Source organism: Helobdella robusta (assembly GCF_000326865.2).
Source record: "Helobdella robusta unplaced genomic scaffold HELROscaffold_34, whole genome shotgun sequence".
Lineage (NCBI taxonomy): Eukaryota > Metazoa > Annelida > Clitellata > Rhynchobdellida > Glossiphoniidae > Helobdella > Helobdella robusta.
In genome coordinates this window covers 253,806-273,529 of record NW_008704659.1, presented here as the reverse complement: position 1 = coordinate 273,529, position 19,724 = coordinate 253,806, and the positions used below count along the sequence as shown (strand labels likewise).

At 31.2% G+C, this 19,724-nt stretch overlaps 3 protein-coding genes across 3 annotated transcripts; 1 reads left to right on the top strand and 2 right to left on the bottom strand.

Moving 5' to 3' along the window:
• Nucleotides 1-626: 626 nt before the first annotated feature.
• Nucleotides 627-6,936, bottom strand: HELRODRAFT_185750 (hypothetical protein). The gene is made up of 11 exons (XM_009022949.1): nucleotides 6,611-6,936; nucleotides 6,316-6,407; nucleotides 5,276-5,483; nucleotides 4,656-4,762; nucleotides 4,292-4,494; nucleotides 3,649-3,823; nucleotides 2,778-2,949; nucleotides 2,358-2,606; nucleotides 2,125-2,207; nucleotides 1,877-2,042; nucleotides 627-1,557 (listed from the first exon to the last, which is right to left on the bottom strand). The coding sequence occupies exons 1-11, from the start codon at nucleotides 6,819-6,821 to the stop codon at nucleotides 1,451-1,453; spliced, it is 1,773 nt and encodes a 590-aa protein (XP_009021197.1). The 5' UTR covers nucleotides 6,822-6,936; the 3' UTR covers nucleotides 627-1,450.
• Nucleotides 6,937-8,256: 1,320 nt separating this feature from the next.
• Nucleotides 8,257-11,388, top strand: HELRODRAFT_100974 (hypothetical protein). Its single transcript, XM_009022948.1, has 7 exons — nucleotides 8,257-8,470; nucleotides 8,851-8,958; nucleotides 9,169-9,272; nucleotides 9,461-9,562; nucleotides 9,695-9,808; nucleotides 10,060-10,228; nucleotides 10,440-11,388. Exons 1-7 carry the CDS (start codon nucleotides 8,368-8,370, stop codon nucleotides 10,493-10,495), a joined length of 756 nt encoding a protein of 251 aa, XP_009021196.1. The 5' UTR covers nucleotides 8,257-8,367; the 3' UTR covers nucleotides 10,496-11,388.
• A 2,092-nt stretch (nucleotides 11,389-13,480) lies between these two features.
• Nucleotides 13,481-18,804, bottom strand: HELRODRAFT_175520 (hypothetical protein; the record flags this gene model as incomplete). Its single annotated transcript, XM_009022947.1, has 7 exons — nucleotides 13,481-13,612; nucleotides 13,817-13,931; nucleotides 14,156-14,291; nucleotides 14,801-14,993; nucleotides 15,277-15,693; nucleotides 15,806-16,125; nucleotides 18,630-18,804. The coding sequence occupies 7 exons, from the start codon at nucleotides 18,802-18,804 to the stop codon at nucleotides 13,481-13,483; spliced, it is 1,488 nt and encodes a 495-aa protein (XP_009021195.1).
• Nucleotides 18,805-19,724: the final 920 nt, after the last annotated feature.

Below are 19,724 nucleotides of genomic sequence, written 5' to 3'. Positions count from 1 at the left end.
CGAAAATTAGGACTTTTATTTCAATATCCTGATGCAAAAACCTCTTGGAAACCAACAAAAAATATACAACTATTCAATTTATTGATTATGAAAATAAATCTTTATTTCGACTTCAAACATGTAAGACTTCAAACATTTTCGTCTATATTCCAACAAGTCTAAAAACTCATCACCTAGCTTTTTTAAAGCCTAACCGCCAGAAAACGAAATTAAACTATACAAAATGCAATATTGAAATTCGAAAATATGGAGAAAAAACTAACAATCTCTAGCTAAACTAACAATCCCTAGCCAAATTAGCAACCTCTAGCTACTAGTCTGAAGGAGTACCTATTGAATACTAAATAGTAGCCCATCATTTAGATCCATTATATATAGAACATAACATTCTAGAATGTGTTATATTCTATATATAAATATATATGTGATTAGACCTAATTGCTCTAGCCGACGATTGTCGTCTTCTCATTTTCATGTGACTGACGCAAAAGCGAAAGTGAAACCAAAATTTGTGAAGAAAACTAGCCGGAAGTTTCTGCCGGACGAAAATAGCACGATGTGTAATAGATTCCCATTTATTTAATATTAATTAATTCAAATTTATTATGAAAACAAAAATAAACTTTAAACAAAAAACCATTCAAAAACAGATTTTTTTTCAAAAGCCGAATTTGTCGACGAGCAAACAAATTCATTCATAACTACAAGTAGATAGATTTGGTGAATGATAAAAAAAATATATGTTTATAGACAATAAAAATAATTATTTGCTTAATTATGCCATTAATTCGAACAAGTATTCAATGGCAAATGTTTCACTTAAGGAAAACAACAACAAACAACAACAATAACAAACCCAAACAACAACAAAAATAACAACAACAACGACAACAAAAATAACGATAATAATAATTTGTTTAGCAAGTTTATCGGATGGATTTACATTTCATTTCAAAATAAAGTTGAAAATTCATACATAAATAACTTTACAGCCATATTTAAATTAATTTAAAATAAATCAAATTAAAATAATAAATGGCATTATCGATCTAGTTATAATAAACTAAGTATTTATTTAATTTTGGAAAAAATAGAATAAAATGATGTAAGAAGACACCTGATAAATTAAACAACAAAAAAAAAAATAAATTTCTGAGTCGTCTCAAAATTTGAGAATGAAAAAAATTTTTTAGTTTTTTTTTTGTTAAGGCATCATTTGTATCAGAAGAAACATGGCAAACATCATCATCCTCATCGTCATCCTCATCATCGTCATCATCATCACTACATCATCATCATCATCATCACCATTATCATCATCACTATTACCACACTATCACAATACATCGTCATCATCATCATCACAATCAAATCATCACATCATCATCATCACCACCACAAAGTCGTGATCATCATCATCACCAAAAGGTCACCTTCACCATCAACGTCATCACAAGTTCTTCAGCTCCCTTCTGAGTATCTTCCCAGCTGGTGACCTTGGAATTTGGGGCAGGAAGACAACTCCACCCCGCAACCTCTTGTACTGCACCACCCTCTCTGCCGTGTTATTAATAGATAAATGAATGACGGAATGAATAAATGCATGAATGGATGAATGAATGAATGAATGATGGAATGAATGAATGCATGAATGAATGAATGGATGAATGCATGAATGAATGATGGAATGAATGAATGGATGAATGAATGAATGCATGAATGAATGATGGAATGAATGAATGCATGAATGAATGAATGCATGAATGAATGATGGAATGAATGAATGAATAATAGGATGAATGAATGATGGAATGAACAAATGATTAGCCAAACAAACAAAGTACATATTTGAAGATAATTAATAACAACTGCCCACCGTCAACGAATTTATGAATTTCCTCGGCAGTGACCTTGGCCCCGGGTTTCAAGGCCACGAAGGCTTTCGGCAGTTCCCCAGCCTCGTGATCAGGCACCCCCACCACCGCAGCGTCACCCACCGCTTTGTGTGAACACAACAAGGCTTCCAATTCGGCCGGTGGGACCTTGAAATTAGTGGATGGATGGACGATGATGATGATGGGGCGACCGATAGCAGAAAATAAAATAGCCACAAAAATTGTAAACCTGTAAGCCTTTGTACTTGATCAGCTCCTTGACCCGGTCCACCACAAACAGATGACCATCCTCATCTATCGTGCATATGTCACCTACAAACACCCGAGAAAGAAAAAAAAGTTAAATCATCACGTGATTAAAATAATATGATCACATGACCAAAAATCACCGGTCAGAATTCTTAACGTCGGTACTCCATATTTTAATGTTTGAAAATGAACACGTAAAAAGCCAAAGCCAACCTGTATGCAGCCAGCCCTCACTGTCAATCATGTTGGCTGTGGCTTCGGGGTTTTTGTGGTAGCCCTTCATCAACTGAGGCCCTTTGATGCAGAGCTCCCCCTTCTCTCCCGGTCCCAACTCATTATTGTATATGTCCACCACCTTGAGGAACGTGTTGGGCACGGCGGTCCCTGATGACGCCGGCTTCGTTTTGCACGTTGGGATCTGGTTCATGGTGACCACGGGACTCGTCTCGGTCATACCGTACCCTTCAAAATCCAAAAAAATTCTACTAATTCTTTAAAAAATGCAAAATATACACACACAAACACGCACGCACGCACACCAACACAAACACACACGCACGCACACCAACACAAACACACACGCACGCACACCAACACAAACACACATCCCGGCAGTTAGCTAAAAAAATAAACCTTGCCCAAGAACACAGTTGGGATATTTCTCGTGAAACTCGTGAACAGATTCGGCGCCGAGAGGGGCAGCGGCACACACCAGACGTTTGAGGGAGGACATGTCAAACCTCTTGACCATGGGGTGCTTGTTTAGGAACATCACAATCGGAGGGACTATATGGGTCATACCGATCTGAGAGAAGTATTTTAGGATCTCTTTACGCATTTTTTCGAGGTGTCAACAACAAATACACAGTGCATGTGAATACGCAACGACAACAACAACAACGACATAGCTGTGAACTTTAACCATTAATTACACCATGGTGTGTTTGATTTTTTATTCTACTTTCATTTACACTCAGAATAAGTTTATATGAGCACACAATCGCGCGCGTACACACACACACATACATACAAAAACACACAAACAAATACACACTCATACAAACACACACACACAAACAAACAAACACACAAACAAACACACACACACACAAACAAATCGAAATAAACTAAATCAATCGACTGAAAAGGCCGTAAAAATGACAAGTTATCTTCCTAAATAAGATTAACAGTCTGTCATAAATTTGACAAAAAGGTTACAATCGAAAATAAACGAAAATAATACTCGTCATAAAAATTAGGAATAATTGACAAAAACACTTTAAAACCACACACATACACATGAAACCGTACGCACACACATAAGCGCACCACCCACGCCATCTCCCTTTTAAACACACATACACACACAACACACACACACATACATGCACTCACACTCACATACATTTACACACACACACACACGCACGCACGCGCACACGCACACACCCCAAAATTAGCCACAAAAATCATAAAAACAAAAATACAAGGCGACACGACGGACTTTATATCTCTGTATGCAGTCAAGAAATATCTTGGGATCGAAGGCGGGAATGATGACTGTCGTCTGGCCATCCTTCATGGAGCAGATGCAGTGGACGATGATGCCAAATATGTGGTAGAAGGGCAACAGGCCCAGGTGCTTCTCCACGTCTCGATTCAACAAAAAGTTTGGAATACTGAAACAAAGAACATATTTTTTAATTTTCTGTGTGTTTGTTTGTGGTGGTGGTGAAAATGAATCAATAAATTAATAAAACAAATGGATAAGTGAACCATGAATAAATAAATGAAGTAAACAATAGCATGAATGAAAGAAAGAACGAATGGATGGATGGATGAATTTATAAAGAATGGATGGATGAATGAGTAAGTGAATGGATGAATGATATACTGAAGTTTGAAATACTGAAATTTGCGGCTTTTTTAGAATGTTTATCATTAGCTCAGCACAAATGAATGAATTGTTAAAATGAATCAATGAATGAAAGAAAAAATGAACGAATGCATGAATGCATGAATGAATGAACGAATGAATAAACGCCTACAGATAAAATCAAGAAAAAGCAAGAAAGAAACATTTAAAACCAAACAATGCACAATAAAAAACTTCCAAAACAGCAAGACCCAAAAAAAACCCAACTAACTCTGATTGGACAGCATTGGCCACCTCGTTATAGTGGGTCAACATTACCCCCTTTGGCATGCCCGTGGTGCCACTAGAGTAGGGCAAGAGGGCGGTGTGGGTCTTGTAATCGATGTCGACGTTTTTGGGGAATTCAGAGCCATCATCTTCGAGGAGGATCGTAAGTGGAATCAAGCCGTCCACCTGACCAACTGTTATTACTTTCTGTTTTGGGGTTTTATTTAATCGCTAGTTAATTTATTATTTATTTTTGTTATTTATACATTTAAAAGTCGTAAAAACAAGAAATTATTACCGTTTATTATCTATTTATTTATTTGTATATATTTATTTTTTTATTTTTAATTATCTATGTTTTTATTAACCTTAATTGTATGCATGTGTTCGGATACTTCGTGGGCCTTGCCGCTGTAGAGATGCGAGCAAAAGATGTAACTAACATCCGCATCAACAGCCTGCTTTGATATGTCAGCTTCGAAGGGAAAATATATATTATTTAGATTTTTTTACTATTACAACTATTTTTGTTATGACTATGTAGTACAAGTATTGGTAGTAGTAGTAGTAGTAATAGTAGTAGTAGTAGCAGTAGTAGTAGTAGTAGCAGTAGTAGTGGTAGTAGTACTATGTCAGCGCTTGGAAGATTGTTATTGTTATCTAATAAACTTCTAAAAAACTCTTAAAAAAAATTTTATCAGCTGACTAACCAAAACACTTGTCAATCAGATTACAATATTTCAAAAACACAAATGTCATTTAAAAAAGAATATAATAAAATTAATAATAATAGTAAATTATAATAATCAATAATAATAATAAATATATAATATAATAATAAAATAATTGAAGCCACAAATCCTCTCCTCGCATTTGATCCTGGTCACTACAACAGCAGCAGGACCAGACACCTTAACCATAGACCATAATCGAAGACCATAACTATATATACAAATAGTTAATTTAATTAGTATGAAGAATTACTAACGAACGAGATAGTGAGGATTACAGGTGGTAACAGTTCCGCCGATCCACATGATTGCATGGAACACCAACATAAATTCTATGCTATTTTCACTGATGATCATCAGCACATCCCCTTTTTTGAATCCCAGACGGGAAAACCCACTTGCCAGGCGCCATACTGAATCTTTGACTTGGTTGAAATTCAATGTACGTCCGGTAACGCCATCTATCTGAAAAAATACAATAGAAAAAGGAAAAAATTAATAAATAACATGATAGAATATGTTTAATTCAATTATTTCAATTTGACAACTATTCATTTTTTTAAAATACATTGCACACATTAAAAAAAATTATTCCAAACAAAATTCGAAAAAACTTCTTAAGCAAAATTGTAAAATTAATCAAAAATTTATTCGGATTGTAATGACTTTATTTACTTTTGAAAAGTGAAAACGCCAAAATTTACTTATTTAAAAGTGCATCTAAACTAAAACAGATAAATTCTCAAGCGGTGAAAGTTAGTCGAAATTTTCGGCAGAAATGCATAAATCTTAGCACAATTAGCATAAAACAAAACGAAAATATTTTAAATTTAAAAAATTTGAACTCTAAACGACATTTACAAGGTAGCACAAAGTGAAAAAACCGAAAGATGCGTTATTTTTACGCAGGTTTAAAATCTGGGACGGAATAAAAATGACGACCTACATATTAACTTAACCATGTCAGTTCGTATTGCATTCTGTATGATAGCTGTACGCGCTATATAAAGCCTACCATACAATTATATTATACTATCGGAGGTATTTACAGTATACTCACCTTATGAATCAATTAGTATTATTATAACGTATTAAAAATACCTGAGTAAATCGCATATACAAGATGACATTAGTTCAGCACTTAGATGAAGGACTTCTTGCAATAAAACGAACATCACACACCCAACGTCACGCACAAAGCACAAAAATAACTGAATAATTGATTTCGAAACATATTTCGCAATACTTTACAATAATATTTGAAATATATTGGAATAAAATAGAGGGTCTCACAAACCAGAGCTGGCTTAGTGGTGAATTTGCTGTCGAGGACAAATTCCGGTATAGACATGTTTGGGATTTGAACATCGGGATGTCTACTCTTGAACACTTTTAATTGAAAAATTGTGAATTAGTTACCCAATATATATAATAAGCCAAAGTGTAGCATGTTTTGACAGTTATCAACTGATCGTATCATACGATAGAAACCGCCAAGCACAACTACAGTACAACAGTGTCAACTCGCATATCCTTTAGTAGTAGAGTTAGAGCAAAACCCGATTAAACTTATTTATTTTTAAAATACTAACCCAGATTTGACGATGTCGTGTGAAATAATCTCGCACGGTTGGCTAAATTGCAATTTTCAATGAATGTCAAAGCCCTTAAACCATTATTATTCTCAAATAAGTTGACGCGGTAAGAATGCGAAGGAAGGCACAATCCAGCGTAGCCTGCTTTCTCGTTAGCACATTTTTTCCCAATTTGTTTCAAAATAGCAAACGTGTTGGCAGAACGCATTATTATTTCAAAAGCCTTTAAATTGATTTATTATTAATTTAAATTAATTAAATTAAATGGAAAGCGCGACTAATTTAATAAATAATAAACAAATTAAATCATACGGATAGCAATTGAACCTAAAAGCGAACAACAACGATACTTCGAGGTATATTCAGAGTTGCATTCAAACAAATCTTAATAAGGTCGGGTCACAAACAACAAAACACATAAACACATTACATATAACACGCATATGTAATATATAGCATACACAAAATATACAATACACACACATACACATACACAAATACACACGTATACAACATAAAACAAAAGCATAGCCTGCAGCTTTTTATGTATGTACGTACGCTTATGTAGTTATAAATACAATTATAACACATGCCTCGTGGCAATATATAGAAGCCATTGAGAGCAACATTAGGGTAATTAAAATGTATTTTTGTTATTTTATATTTGCGCTAGTTTAATTGTAAGGTAAAAATGGATAAGTAAGTTAAGGTGATCATTTGAAAAAAATTATGAATAAAGTTTGTAGGTGAAGAAAGGACGTGTCGTTTAAAAAACGGTTTGTTTGAAATTAAATTAAAAGATGCCTGAATTGTATGGATTTGAACTGACAACTGAACTGGCTGGCTGGCTGGCTGACTGAGTGACACACCCCTATGCTCTTCAAAAAAGATCTCATCCCATGCGTATTTACCTTGTTAGGTATCTCGAATATAGATCAAAAGTGATAGGCCTTTTGACTTTTGTTTCGTGTTTTTTCTAAGAGTAATTTTGCTTTTTAATTGGAAAACAAGTGTTTTTGTTGTATTTTATGTTTGATAATTTAATTTATTATTATAAAAGTCTATAACAGATTTGTTAATTAATTCTTATGAAATGTACGTCTTTTTACTATGTCTAGCATACTAAAAACATCTTCGAATAACTCATTTTTTCATTTTTTATGTCTGCAATGTATTCAGTTTCGTTTTTTCATCATTTTTTCTTTGCAGAAAGAAAGAAGTGTTTTGATGAGATCATGTTTTGATGCTCGTATTATCATGTTGTTTAAAAGATGCCATTCAAAATTTTTATAAAGTTTATGAATGTTGTCAAACAAAATCAATTTTTCGTGAACTTAAAACTTTTCAAATCATTTAAAAAGTTGAATTCATCTATAATATAGAAATATACAATAATATAGCGTGTAAAAATGATTAACGAATTTTATTAATAAAATCATTTTGAAGCATACTATTATACAAAAAAATCTCAATTATATATTTAACTGTAATTTAATTGTATTTTAATTGCATTTTAACTATATTTATTGAATTTTATTAATAAATATATAAAAAATTACACGTTAAAATGTCTATGCTAGATAACATAAGATCATATTTCTTTTATTTCTGCTCATTTTTCGTAGTTTTATTGCGTTTTTATCTCGATTATTTATATTTTTTAAAAAAATTTTAAATATTTTAATCAATTATTTGTATAGTTGCGTATAATTACGTCATATTTGCCAAAAAATAGCTTCAAAAATTGAAATAAGATGATAGCGTTGCAGAGATCGTCCTCATTTTTAGCCGGCAGCCTGGTCAAAAAATTCCCGAAAAGTTACTTCATCGAGGTATTCAACCATTCTAAATGCAACAGTAAATAAGATAATTTTGTTACAATTTTTCTTAATTTGAAGTTTTTCGTTACATTTTTTTAGAAGATTAAGTGTGTTTTTATTATTTTATCATCCAGTGAATTTTATATTTTAGTTTTAGAAATTAGAATAGTAGTAAAAATTTTTTACTAAAAAATAAATGTTCCCAATACAATATGAATATTAAAATATCAATCAAATACAAAACCATTCATAATTATTTATTTAGTTTAAAAAATCTTTATTTAACTTATAACATTTATATTTATTGTTTTAAAATCAGATGTGTGAAAATTTAAAAACACCAAAGATAGTAAATAATAAAATAAAATTTTATTTTAATTAAACACATATTTCATTTGAAGTTTTTTTAAAAAATAGAAATTCAAGTTAGAAAATGCCTTGAATCTCGAAAAGTCGACCTGACAGGAGCGAAGCAGGTCTATATGTTTGATACTCATCTTCTAATAAAAAGTCTTCAGGATAGTGGTCAGTAAAGTTGGCAATTTTTAAGTTTTTAACATTCCAATTTATATATTTTTTGTTTTAAGGAAGAAATTATTTAAAAATCTTGTTGTTTTTCATAATTAAAACTTTTTTCCAAAATAGTCATACTTTTAAAATTTAGTTTTTTGAAAAACATTTGAAAGTTAAAATAAATGCTACTGTTATTATATATGATAACTTATCTCTTTTTAGGCATAGCCCCAAATCAGGCAGAGACATTGGCGTATTCTCTAGTGCAGATAACACAAGGACACATGGATTTTGTTAATAAAAATTTAATAACCAAAGAACAGCAAGTGGGTGATAAAAGAATTACCTTGCTACCTACCATTTACCTAGCTACCTACCTACCTGCCCACCTATCTATCTACATACCTACCTAGCTACCTACCTACATAGCTACCTTTGTACACTACCTATCTTTCCTACCTATTCATACATTTATTTATTCATTATTTATTTTGAAATCATTTTTTTTCTCAAGGAAATTCTCCTGCAGCAAATACTCTCGCACATAAGTTCAATTAAAAAGGACATGATCATTTTGGAGAAAAGTGAATTCTCGAATTTGAAACACGAATATGAGGTTTACTTGTTCATAATTTTAATCGTAATTATGTGAATAATTTTTTATTTTTAATAAGATTTTATAATTCTTTGTGATACAATTAAATAAATACATATATAGAAATGTAACTTTTCTCCCTGTATCCAAAAGAAACAAAATATAGAGATAGAGCAGATGAAGAGACATTTCAAAGATGAGATCAACAATTTGAAATCTGGGGTTGCCCTCGATATGAACCTCGAGAAATCCCGGGCTAAAGATGCTGTGAGGACAAAATCTTCATTAATTTTTATATTTTCATACATTTTTTCTTTTTATCAAATGATTTTCCACTTTACTACTAAATCATAACACCACCACACTAATTCTTACATTTAATCTGCATTTTTCCAAAAAAAAATCTCACACCCTACGTCCAAATCCTAAAATCTCCTTAACTCTAATTCCTTATTCTTCCAAAATGACTCCCATCCCATCTTACCTCCAAATCCCAATGATCCGACCCGACTTTGCAGCACGCAGAAAGTGAAAAGGCCTTGACGAAACTGGAAAACAGGATAGGGATAATGTCGTCGGAGCACGACAAGCACATCTCTGGCATGGACAACAAGATTGAGAAGGAGATCGCCAACCTACTGGCCACCTACGAACGCTACAGAAATGACGTCATCAAATACGCTGCAGGTATCAGGGATTGGAAAACGAAATTTATAATTTTAATGAATTTTGTCTTTATAATATGTGAATTTTTTTTTCAATTGTAGTCATTTCAATTAGCATAAATTGGTTGGATAAATGGATAATGGCATTTTAACAACTTTTTATTTCGTTTATCCATTTCTTTGTTTAATTCATTTATTTATTCTTTCATCCATTTATTTATTCATTTATCCAGGTGCTGTAATGACTTGCTTAACAATATGTCTTGGCTTCTACAGACTTTGGTCATAGTGTGTGTGGATATGTGTGTGTGTATATTGCGTGCGTTTATAGTTTGGGATCAAATGAATTTTTTATTTTTAGATAATTTTTCAGATGAAAAAATAATTTTCTCATCTAATATTAAAATCATAATAGAATAAAATTTAATTAGCGCATATTCAGTAGCTTGGCTAGAATTTTTCTGTTGCGTGGGCTTGAGTTATTTTAAAAAAACATTTACAGTCACTTTTTTTATAAAAAGTTTACCGTATTCCACGTTTTTATATTGATTTTTCTTATTGAAAACAGCATTATCTTTTGTTCAAGGTTGACAAATTCTACTTTTCGAATGGCTTGGGGGTAGGGGTTTCTAGGAAAACAAATTGGCGACCATTCCTTCAACATTTTTTCATACTATTTTCATTTTCGAAAGTTTTTTTTACTAAAGTTTGAAAAAATTCACCGTTTTTATGTAGAAAAACTAAAATAGTTTAACACCGGATTTTGAAAATTATTGATTTTGTAAAATTATTTCTTATTCTTGATCAAAAAGCACCGATTGTTGCAGTAGGCTGGTCAGATTAAAACCCTCCACTCTGGCTGTCCCTTTGTATTAAGGGTAAATTTTTATTAAAATATGTTGTTGGTATAATAGAATTCAACAAGTGAACACAAGGACTTCAAGTGAGACAACTACAAGTTTGTCACTTGTTGAATATCACCACATTTCAACTACTACAAAATGTTAAAGATCGGGTTTTGTGGAGGTCGATGGTCGCCAATGTCCTGAGAGGGTAAAGCACGAGAAAGAAGATAATAGAATAATTTTTATATAACTACTTTGATCAGTTAGATTAGATATTTTTCCTAATTACATTTTGATATATTGTTTTATTTTTATGGCAACAAATAACTTTAAATTTACTAGTAGTTACTAATTAATTAATTGAATCTTAAAACAATTTTTATGTGTAACGTACAAAATATAAGTGTGTGAAGCAATTGACAGTAATCGATATAACTGTCTTATAATTGTTTTATTGTGGCTAATTATTATTTATTTTTTTATTATTCACGTTATTATTGCCATATTATTATTATTATTGATTTATATGAATATTTAGGTAAATTTTAATATATATTTCCGGCACGTTTGTAATAAAAATTTCATTTCAGATGCATCTGTCTGTTACTTGTTTTCAAAAACTCAAAAATAAACAACACAGTTAATAAGAATAATAAATAGTAATAATAACATACATACATATATAATCGTCAGTATGTTGTCCATTTTGACCTTGGGAGATTTTTTAAATTTTATTTCTAATGAGAAATCAGGAGAACTGCAGGAATCAATTAAAGGTTTCTCAAACTTTATTACAAATACATTATTATTACAATATAATTATTTAATAATATTTAAAAAATTATTAAGAATTTTGTTGAGATTAATAAAAAGTTGGTGGTAACGAATAAAAACTTGTTAGTAAATTGTATCTATGTATGTATATATATATGTTGGAAGGAGACCGTATTATATACAGTATTGTATGAATTCTACCAAATTGTTGGCGTCAATCAATTTAAAGTTTGTCTTCAATTTTCCTTACTAGAATTCTAAAATTGAAAAGACAAACTTTAAATTGATTAATGCCAACAATTCGGTAGAATTCATACAATACTATATATATATATACATAACAAATTCTATATTATCAATAAGATTTTAAACAGAACAAAACAATAAAAAAAAGACAATTAATTAATGAAATGCTTGTTTCTCAGTGATAAATAATCAAGAATCAATCAACAAATTGAACATGTAACAAAACGGCGAAATTCCTAGAAACAGGTACACGCTAAAAATTTTTACAGGAAAAACATTCTTCTCAAATTTTAATAAAAACAATTATAATGACAACAATAGCAGCGATAATAATGATAATAATAATAACAGTAGTTTTTTTTGTTGTTTCATGATGTGACGCGTGTAAATACATACTCGTGCAATAGCTTTTTTCTTCACATTAATATTTATATTAAATGAATAAATAAATGAAATGTGAAATGTCTAAAACAATGTTTACCTCTCTCTTTCTTTCTCTCTCGCTCTCTCTCTCTCTATATATATATATAATATATATAAATATATATATATAATATATATATATGTGTGTTGCAAGGAGAACATATTTTATACAGTATTGTATGAATTCGACCAAACTCTTGGCATTAATCAATTTAAAGTTTAAACTGATTAATGCTAACAATTCGGAGAAATTCATACAATACTGTATACATATGTATATATAAATATATATATTCATATATATATATATGATTACATAGTCAAATGAGTGAAGACCTATGTACTAGTTACAATTAGGATGGTGGTGATAACGACTATTCCTAAGTGCAGTGCAGATGAACGAGAATGAGAAAGACAAAATGAATTGGGAGGAGAAAAATAACGTGACAATAGTGTTAACAGGGCTAATACAACTAATAATAATATGAACTATTTCTACACAAAATTTAAACATAGTCCAAATCAAGAAGTTGGTTAATTTATTCAATAAATGAATTAAATTAATTAATCATTTGACAAATGAAAAATAAAATTGAACAAAAGAGAAAGAATTAAGACGACGAGACTTGTCTGTTTCACTTTCGTACACAGTCACTATGGTTAAATGAAGAAATATAAACAATATAATAATATAACTTTAGAAAAAAAATTTCTCAAAGAGAATGAGGGAGGAAAACAAAGAAGCAGAGAGGTAGAAAACTGAAAATAATATTTTCATTAACAGATTAGCTATGATAGAGGAACAGAAAAACAGAAAGAGAGAGAGAGAGAGAGAGAGAAAGAGAGAGAGAGAGAGAGATAAACAGAAAGAGAGAAAGAGATATAAACAGAAAAATAAAATAGAAACACACACCCAGAACAACAAGGATAAATACGAAGAAAAACACAGAAGCAAAAAAACAATGCATCCATTTTTTTTAGACATTTTAGCGATTAGGGGTGAAGTCATTGATGTGCGTGAGAATTCTGTCAGCCTCTTTCTCCCCTGTCATCATGGCCCCGTGAGAACTTGAATAAAATGTTGGGTGGGTTGCCTCCCCAGCAAAGAATAAAACAGGCTATGAAAATTATTTAAATAACGATTATATTTTTTTCAGCATTATTCTATTCATATAAATTTTAACAAGCAAAATTGACTGACCAGCTAGCAAATCAACTGATCAACCAACTGACCAACCAAGCAATCAACTAACCAACTGACCAACCAAATCAACCAACCAACCAACGGACAACCAACAACTGACTAAGCAACAAATACAAACTTTATGTCGTGAGTTGTATACAGGTTCGGCTAGTGTCAGAATGGATTCTGCCGAAGTGCCGACAGGGATGTGACAATAAGCTCCTAATATCAGTGGATTGGCCTTCCAACTCGATCTTAATTAGTTAGGAGGGACATGTAATATTTAGTCAAGTATTTTAAATGCTTGAACTCAATTATTTTAAATGCTTTAAAATAGCTGTTCATAATATATATGGCAACAAACAAGAAAATTATTTTAAAAATTTAGAAAAGAGAAAAGAAGAGAGAAGAAAAGTGGAAAATAGAAAAGAAGAAAAGAGAGAGAGAAAAGAAAGAGATTAAATTAAAAACAACAAACTTAATGCATTGAACAAGCTTAGGCATCTTCTTAACGATGTTACTAAGGAAACCTTGAATGACAGATGATAATTTATTTGCAACTTCTTCATTGGTTAGAGTCTCCAGATACTCCGCCTCCTTTCCTGATATCCAGCCTATCAAAATGAGGGAGAGAGAGATATATATATAAGAAAATTATTCCGTTCATGCTATTTATAATTTACGGAAATTTCCATGAACAATTTTAATGCAAAAAGTGTGTGGGTTGTGTTGATTGATGCAACTAATAAATATATAATAATAATAATTAAATAAAAATAATAAGAAGAAAAATAAAAATAATGACAACATCAGAGTAAAGAAAAAATCAATTATTAAAAACATCAGAGATTGAAGAAAGGTATTTATTTATTTAACAGAGATAATATAATTATTTCCAAGTATCCACTCTGAAATAAAATACACACACACATACATTCACACACGCACCCACACAAACACACAAACAAACAAACATTAACATACATTTGTACTTAACCTACTTAATTACATTCATTAGATAAGAACTGGAAAGTACAATGCAATTAAGACTGTCACATTATTATTAATAACATTATTGCAGTCAACATCTTTCTGTTTCAAGGAAATACAGTAAGATACTAACAAACTAAGATATTCTGATCTATGGCCTCAACAAATGGTATCTTTTTGTACCAGGTTTTGGAGAGATCTCGATTAGGAGAGAGGTACTCTGGCTCATCTTCACCAGCCAGTTCCTCTCTATTCCAGATCATTTCCAGTCTAAAAATATCATTGGGAAATACCGGCCCGTCGTACACCAGTATCAGTTTGTTCACCTTGGGAATTTTTATGGATTGTGTACATGTTTTAGTTGTGCATACGCTTTTGAGAAGTTTATCTTAAAAAGCGCTTTATAAATACTCAAATACTAACATGCTTGGTTTGTACAGCTTAAATAAACATCGTTAATGAACTTATCCATGTTGTGTATACAAACCGTGAAAACGATAACTTGTAAAAGCAACAAAATCCAACTTTACACAGCAACTAAACTATAAAATAATGCATAAACTAGCACGTAAAAAAAAGTGAAGAAATAAAAAAAATGAAGAAACTAACAACTCCCATGCCGATACCCTCAATTGCTCCCAATTTGTTGGAAGGTAGTTGGGGATTGAAGAGCCTGGGTGCATGTTTTTTTAAATAGCCTAGAGGTACGGTGACCAGGCAGGTCTCACACATGTACTTGCTACCGTCCAAACATTGCACCATGACGGGATAAGTAGCGTCGGATCTATCCCACGAAATCTGCGTCACTAATTTATTGAGATGTATGTTCGGTTTCGGGATATCCTTGGCCAGGATCTTGATGATCATTTCGAACCCGGACGGGATTACGAAGTGGACACCGGGAATGTCTTCGAAACAGCCGGCTTCGCTTAATGCCACCTCTCGCATGGAATCAGCGCCTGTAATCGTGCACTCGCCAATCAATCTCTGGGCCAGAACATTTTTGCGTAACTGTCTATCTTCACCCTTGAATAAATCAACGTTTTTAATCTCAATTTTTAAAATATATAAATCTACAATTAGAAGAATTTATTTAGTGAAAAGGCGTTACAGAGTTACAAACACGTAGTCAACCAACGTGGTAGCCAGAAATCCTCTCCTCAAACTCCCTTTCAATGTAGGCCCCGACACTGTCATCTTCGTACGGGGTCGGCGTCTGGTCGCGGTAGAAATCTTCGCACTCGGACATCAACTGACCGAACAGAAAATCGACGTCGCTGACAATTCTCGGATGTACAGGGTCGCCGTTTTCTTTTGCGAAGAGAATTTTCTTGCCCAGACCTCTGCCGGTGTAGTGAGAGGTGAGGAGGTTGTTCTCCTTGGCGATTTTAAAGATCGGGTTTGCGTCCACACCATGGATCCAGTTGGCTCCAAACTCAACAATCACTTTTGATGGCTCTGTGGGAAAAAACCAATTAAGATATGTGACTCATGCATTGCTTACATGCAACAATTCGTTATGAAATTATAATTCAACTTGAAAAGTTATAAAGAAAATCTCAACAGTTTGAGAAAGAATGAGATTTAACAAATCACAAAACCAAACATACTTCTAACTAACTAAAAACAACGCAACTAAAAAACTCTGAAATCAAATAAGTAATATATAATCAGCTATCAGTATGTACAGTATATTATACAGGCAAATCATGTTTTTTTTTTTTAAAATAGATGAGACCATATTGAATGAATAAACTGATGAATTAATTATTGAAAGGGCACAAACTAGCATTGTAATGAATAGAATTGAACACTGAACTAATAATACAGATACAATACTGATTTACACCAGCTTAAACTGATGCAAATTAATAATAGTTGATTGTTCCAAATCTATACTTTAGATAGTTTTTTTTCTGTAAAAATCATGTTCTATCTTGAATGATTTTATTTAAATTCACTCTTGAAAAAAAAACTTTTAAGTAAATAAGAAAATTTTTCAACACAAATCTATCATATACATTTTTTGCCTCTGTCCTCTGTTCAATTAGTCAGAGAATTTTTTCAAAGCAATACCATACGCCCAAACACACACACGCACGCACACACACGCGCACACACACATATTTATATATATATATATATATATATATATATATATATATATATATATATATATATATATATATATATTTATAACAGCCTGCCTTCAATGTCATATGTGTAGCATTAATAATATTATAATGTTTATGTGTGTACATTGAATCAGGTTTTAAGGTTGAAGTGTATTAAACATATACAATATGTTTATTTATTTAGTTATTAATAATTGGTTTATTCATTCATTTGTTCCTCCATTCTTTAGTTCATACATCTATTTATTCATTCATTCACTTAATCATGAATGAATGAATGAATAAATGAAGGAATGAATGAAGGGATGGGCCAAATTATTGAATGAATGAAACAATGAAATTCCTTCACAAGAAATATTTCAAGTGTAATAGTATAAAAACATTTTCACAGAAGAATTCTGGCAATTAATTAATGTGCACCTTTGATCCAGGCTATCAAATTAATTTAAATAATTTTGAATATATATATATTGTCACATAAACTTACACACACACATACACACACGCACACACACACACGCACATAAACACGCACACATAAACACACACACACACAAATAGTAGAAAAACGTGATTGAACAAAAAAATAAATAAATGGATGAATGAATGAATGGATGACAAATATATTATTTTAGAAAATCAAAAACATAAAACAAACATAATTAGCAAAGAAGGAATAAAAATGTTAAATTGTGAAATAAAATAGCAAAACAACAACAAAATTGCATTTATGAAAAAATGGCAGAGGAAGAGAGAGAGAGAGAGAGAGAGAGAGAGAGAGAGAGAGAGAGAGAGAGAGAGAAGATAAACAGATAAGAAAGAAAGAGAGGAACAAAGTGAAAAGTGAGAATGAGAGAAAGAATGAAAAAATACATAAAAAAAGAAGCAAAGCCAAAGAGAAATATACCAAAAAAAAACATGTTCTACACATTTAGAGAAAGAAACCTTTCATTTTATATAAATTTTTTATGCATAGAAATCAGGGAAGAAAATGTTTCTACATTCAAAGATTTATTGGTATGGATGAGAGTAGATATTATAAAAGAACAATATCACAAGTGCATATTACATTTATTAAAAAATTCTGTGAAGGAAATGAGAGAGAGAGAGAAAGAGAGAGAGAGAGAGAGAGAGAGAGAGAGAGAGAGAGAGAGAGAGAGAGAAAAGACTGCATATTACTCTTTTGTTAAATTCATTGGTAGAAAAACTCAAAAGTAGTAGAAGGACCTTGAAGAAATATTGTAGGTCTTAACTAACTACATGTCATTTATGTTTGTATGTGTGTGTGTGTTTGTTTGTATGTGAATTTGTATGTGTATTTATATGTTTATATGTGTGTGTGTGTGTATCTGCATGTGTGTATTTGTAAGTATGTATGTTCTTGTATGTATGTTTTCATTTTTACTACTACTACTATGTAATTGTACTTAAATTTATGCTCTTGAACACTAAGTGTTTTAAAGGCAATATAATATATTGTATATTATATACTTATGAACATTCATGAGTATGTATGTGTTTTGTATGTTTATTTCTGTCTGTTTAACACTTTCATATATTCTTTCATTCATCCATCTACTAATAGATTAATTAATTAATTCATTCATTTCCATATGTTATGTTATGTTTATAAACAAAGTATGTACAATTCAAGTTAGTTTAATTCTTAAATAGATAATCATGATGACAAATGACTTATACTCTATACTGTACTACAATGTACTATACTCTACACTGCAGTATCAACACTACAATATTATTAATTTAATGCTATATCCAGTAATTATTGTTTATATATACATATAATTTAAAAAAAACCATACAAACCTACAACAACGGAAGAGATTCGGCCGCCAAGTTTGTTTGAAGCTTCAAGAATGACAAAATCGTTGAAACCTTTCCTGACAAACGTTTCCCCGGCCTTCACCCCGGCTATCCCTCCACCAATTATGACCGATTTGTGGCGACCAATGAGCTTTGTCGAGTCTTCTTCGTTGCCCATGTTATGTTCACACACGAGTTGTGGTAAATAAAGTATCGACCTAACTAGCTTGTGTAAGAATCGAACAATAAACAGTAATTCGTCTGTCTGTTGTTTCGTTTGATGTCGCCAGATAAAACGAACAAAAACAAAATCCTAGGAAAATTTAAAATCACAATGGACTGCGTATGATTATTTTCTAAATAAATGATAAAAAAATAGAGTTTTTGTCTGAAATCGATTTCAGTTTTCTAAAAAAATTTATTTACAAAAAGAAATAAAACACGAAAATTGACAGAAAAAGAAATTTAGAATGAAAAAGTTAACGAATATTGTATACAAAGGTTCGTCATTTAAAAACAAATTTAAAAGAAGATTTCTGATCGGGTAAAATTTTTTAATTTTAAAGCGCACTTTTCAGGTTTTCTAGCTCTTAGAGTTCGGCTGCATATAATTACATATAATCACGTGGAAATAATGGATATGACGCACAAATTATTTTCAAACAATATGTATCCGCGTATAACTTGCTATAATTAAATTTTATTTATTGCAATATTTATTCAAAATTGGCTTCCAAATTGCTATATCATTTTTCTTTTACAAGAAAACTTCTATTAACACATTTGTTTTCTAACTCGTTTATATAAAAATATCAATATATTAATACAAATAAAACAATATATATATATATAAATAATAAATACAACATAAGTATTTGTTTTTTATCTTCAAAAATAAATCATTTTGTTTAATTGATCTACCATAGATAATCTCTAACATAAAAAAACACTTGATAATAACTAGTGACCATGGATCATGTTTATAGAGTATAACAGCACTAGAATGTAAAGTATTTATTGAATATAATGAAGATAATTGTTTAAATAACAATTTTGATCTATTTACGTCGTTTATTTTATTAGCAAACAAAAGTTCAA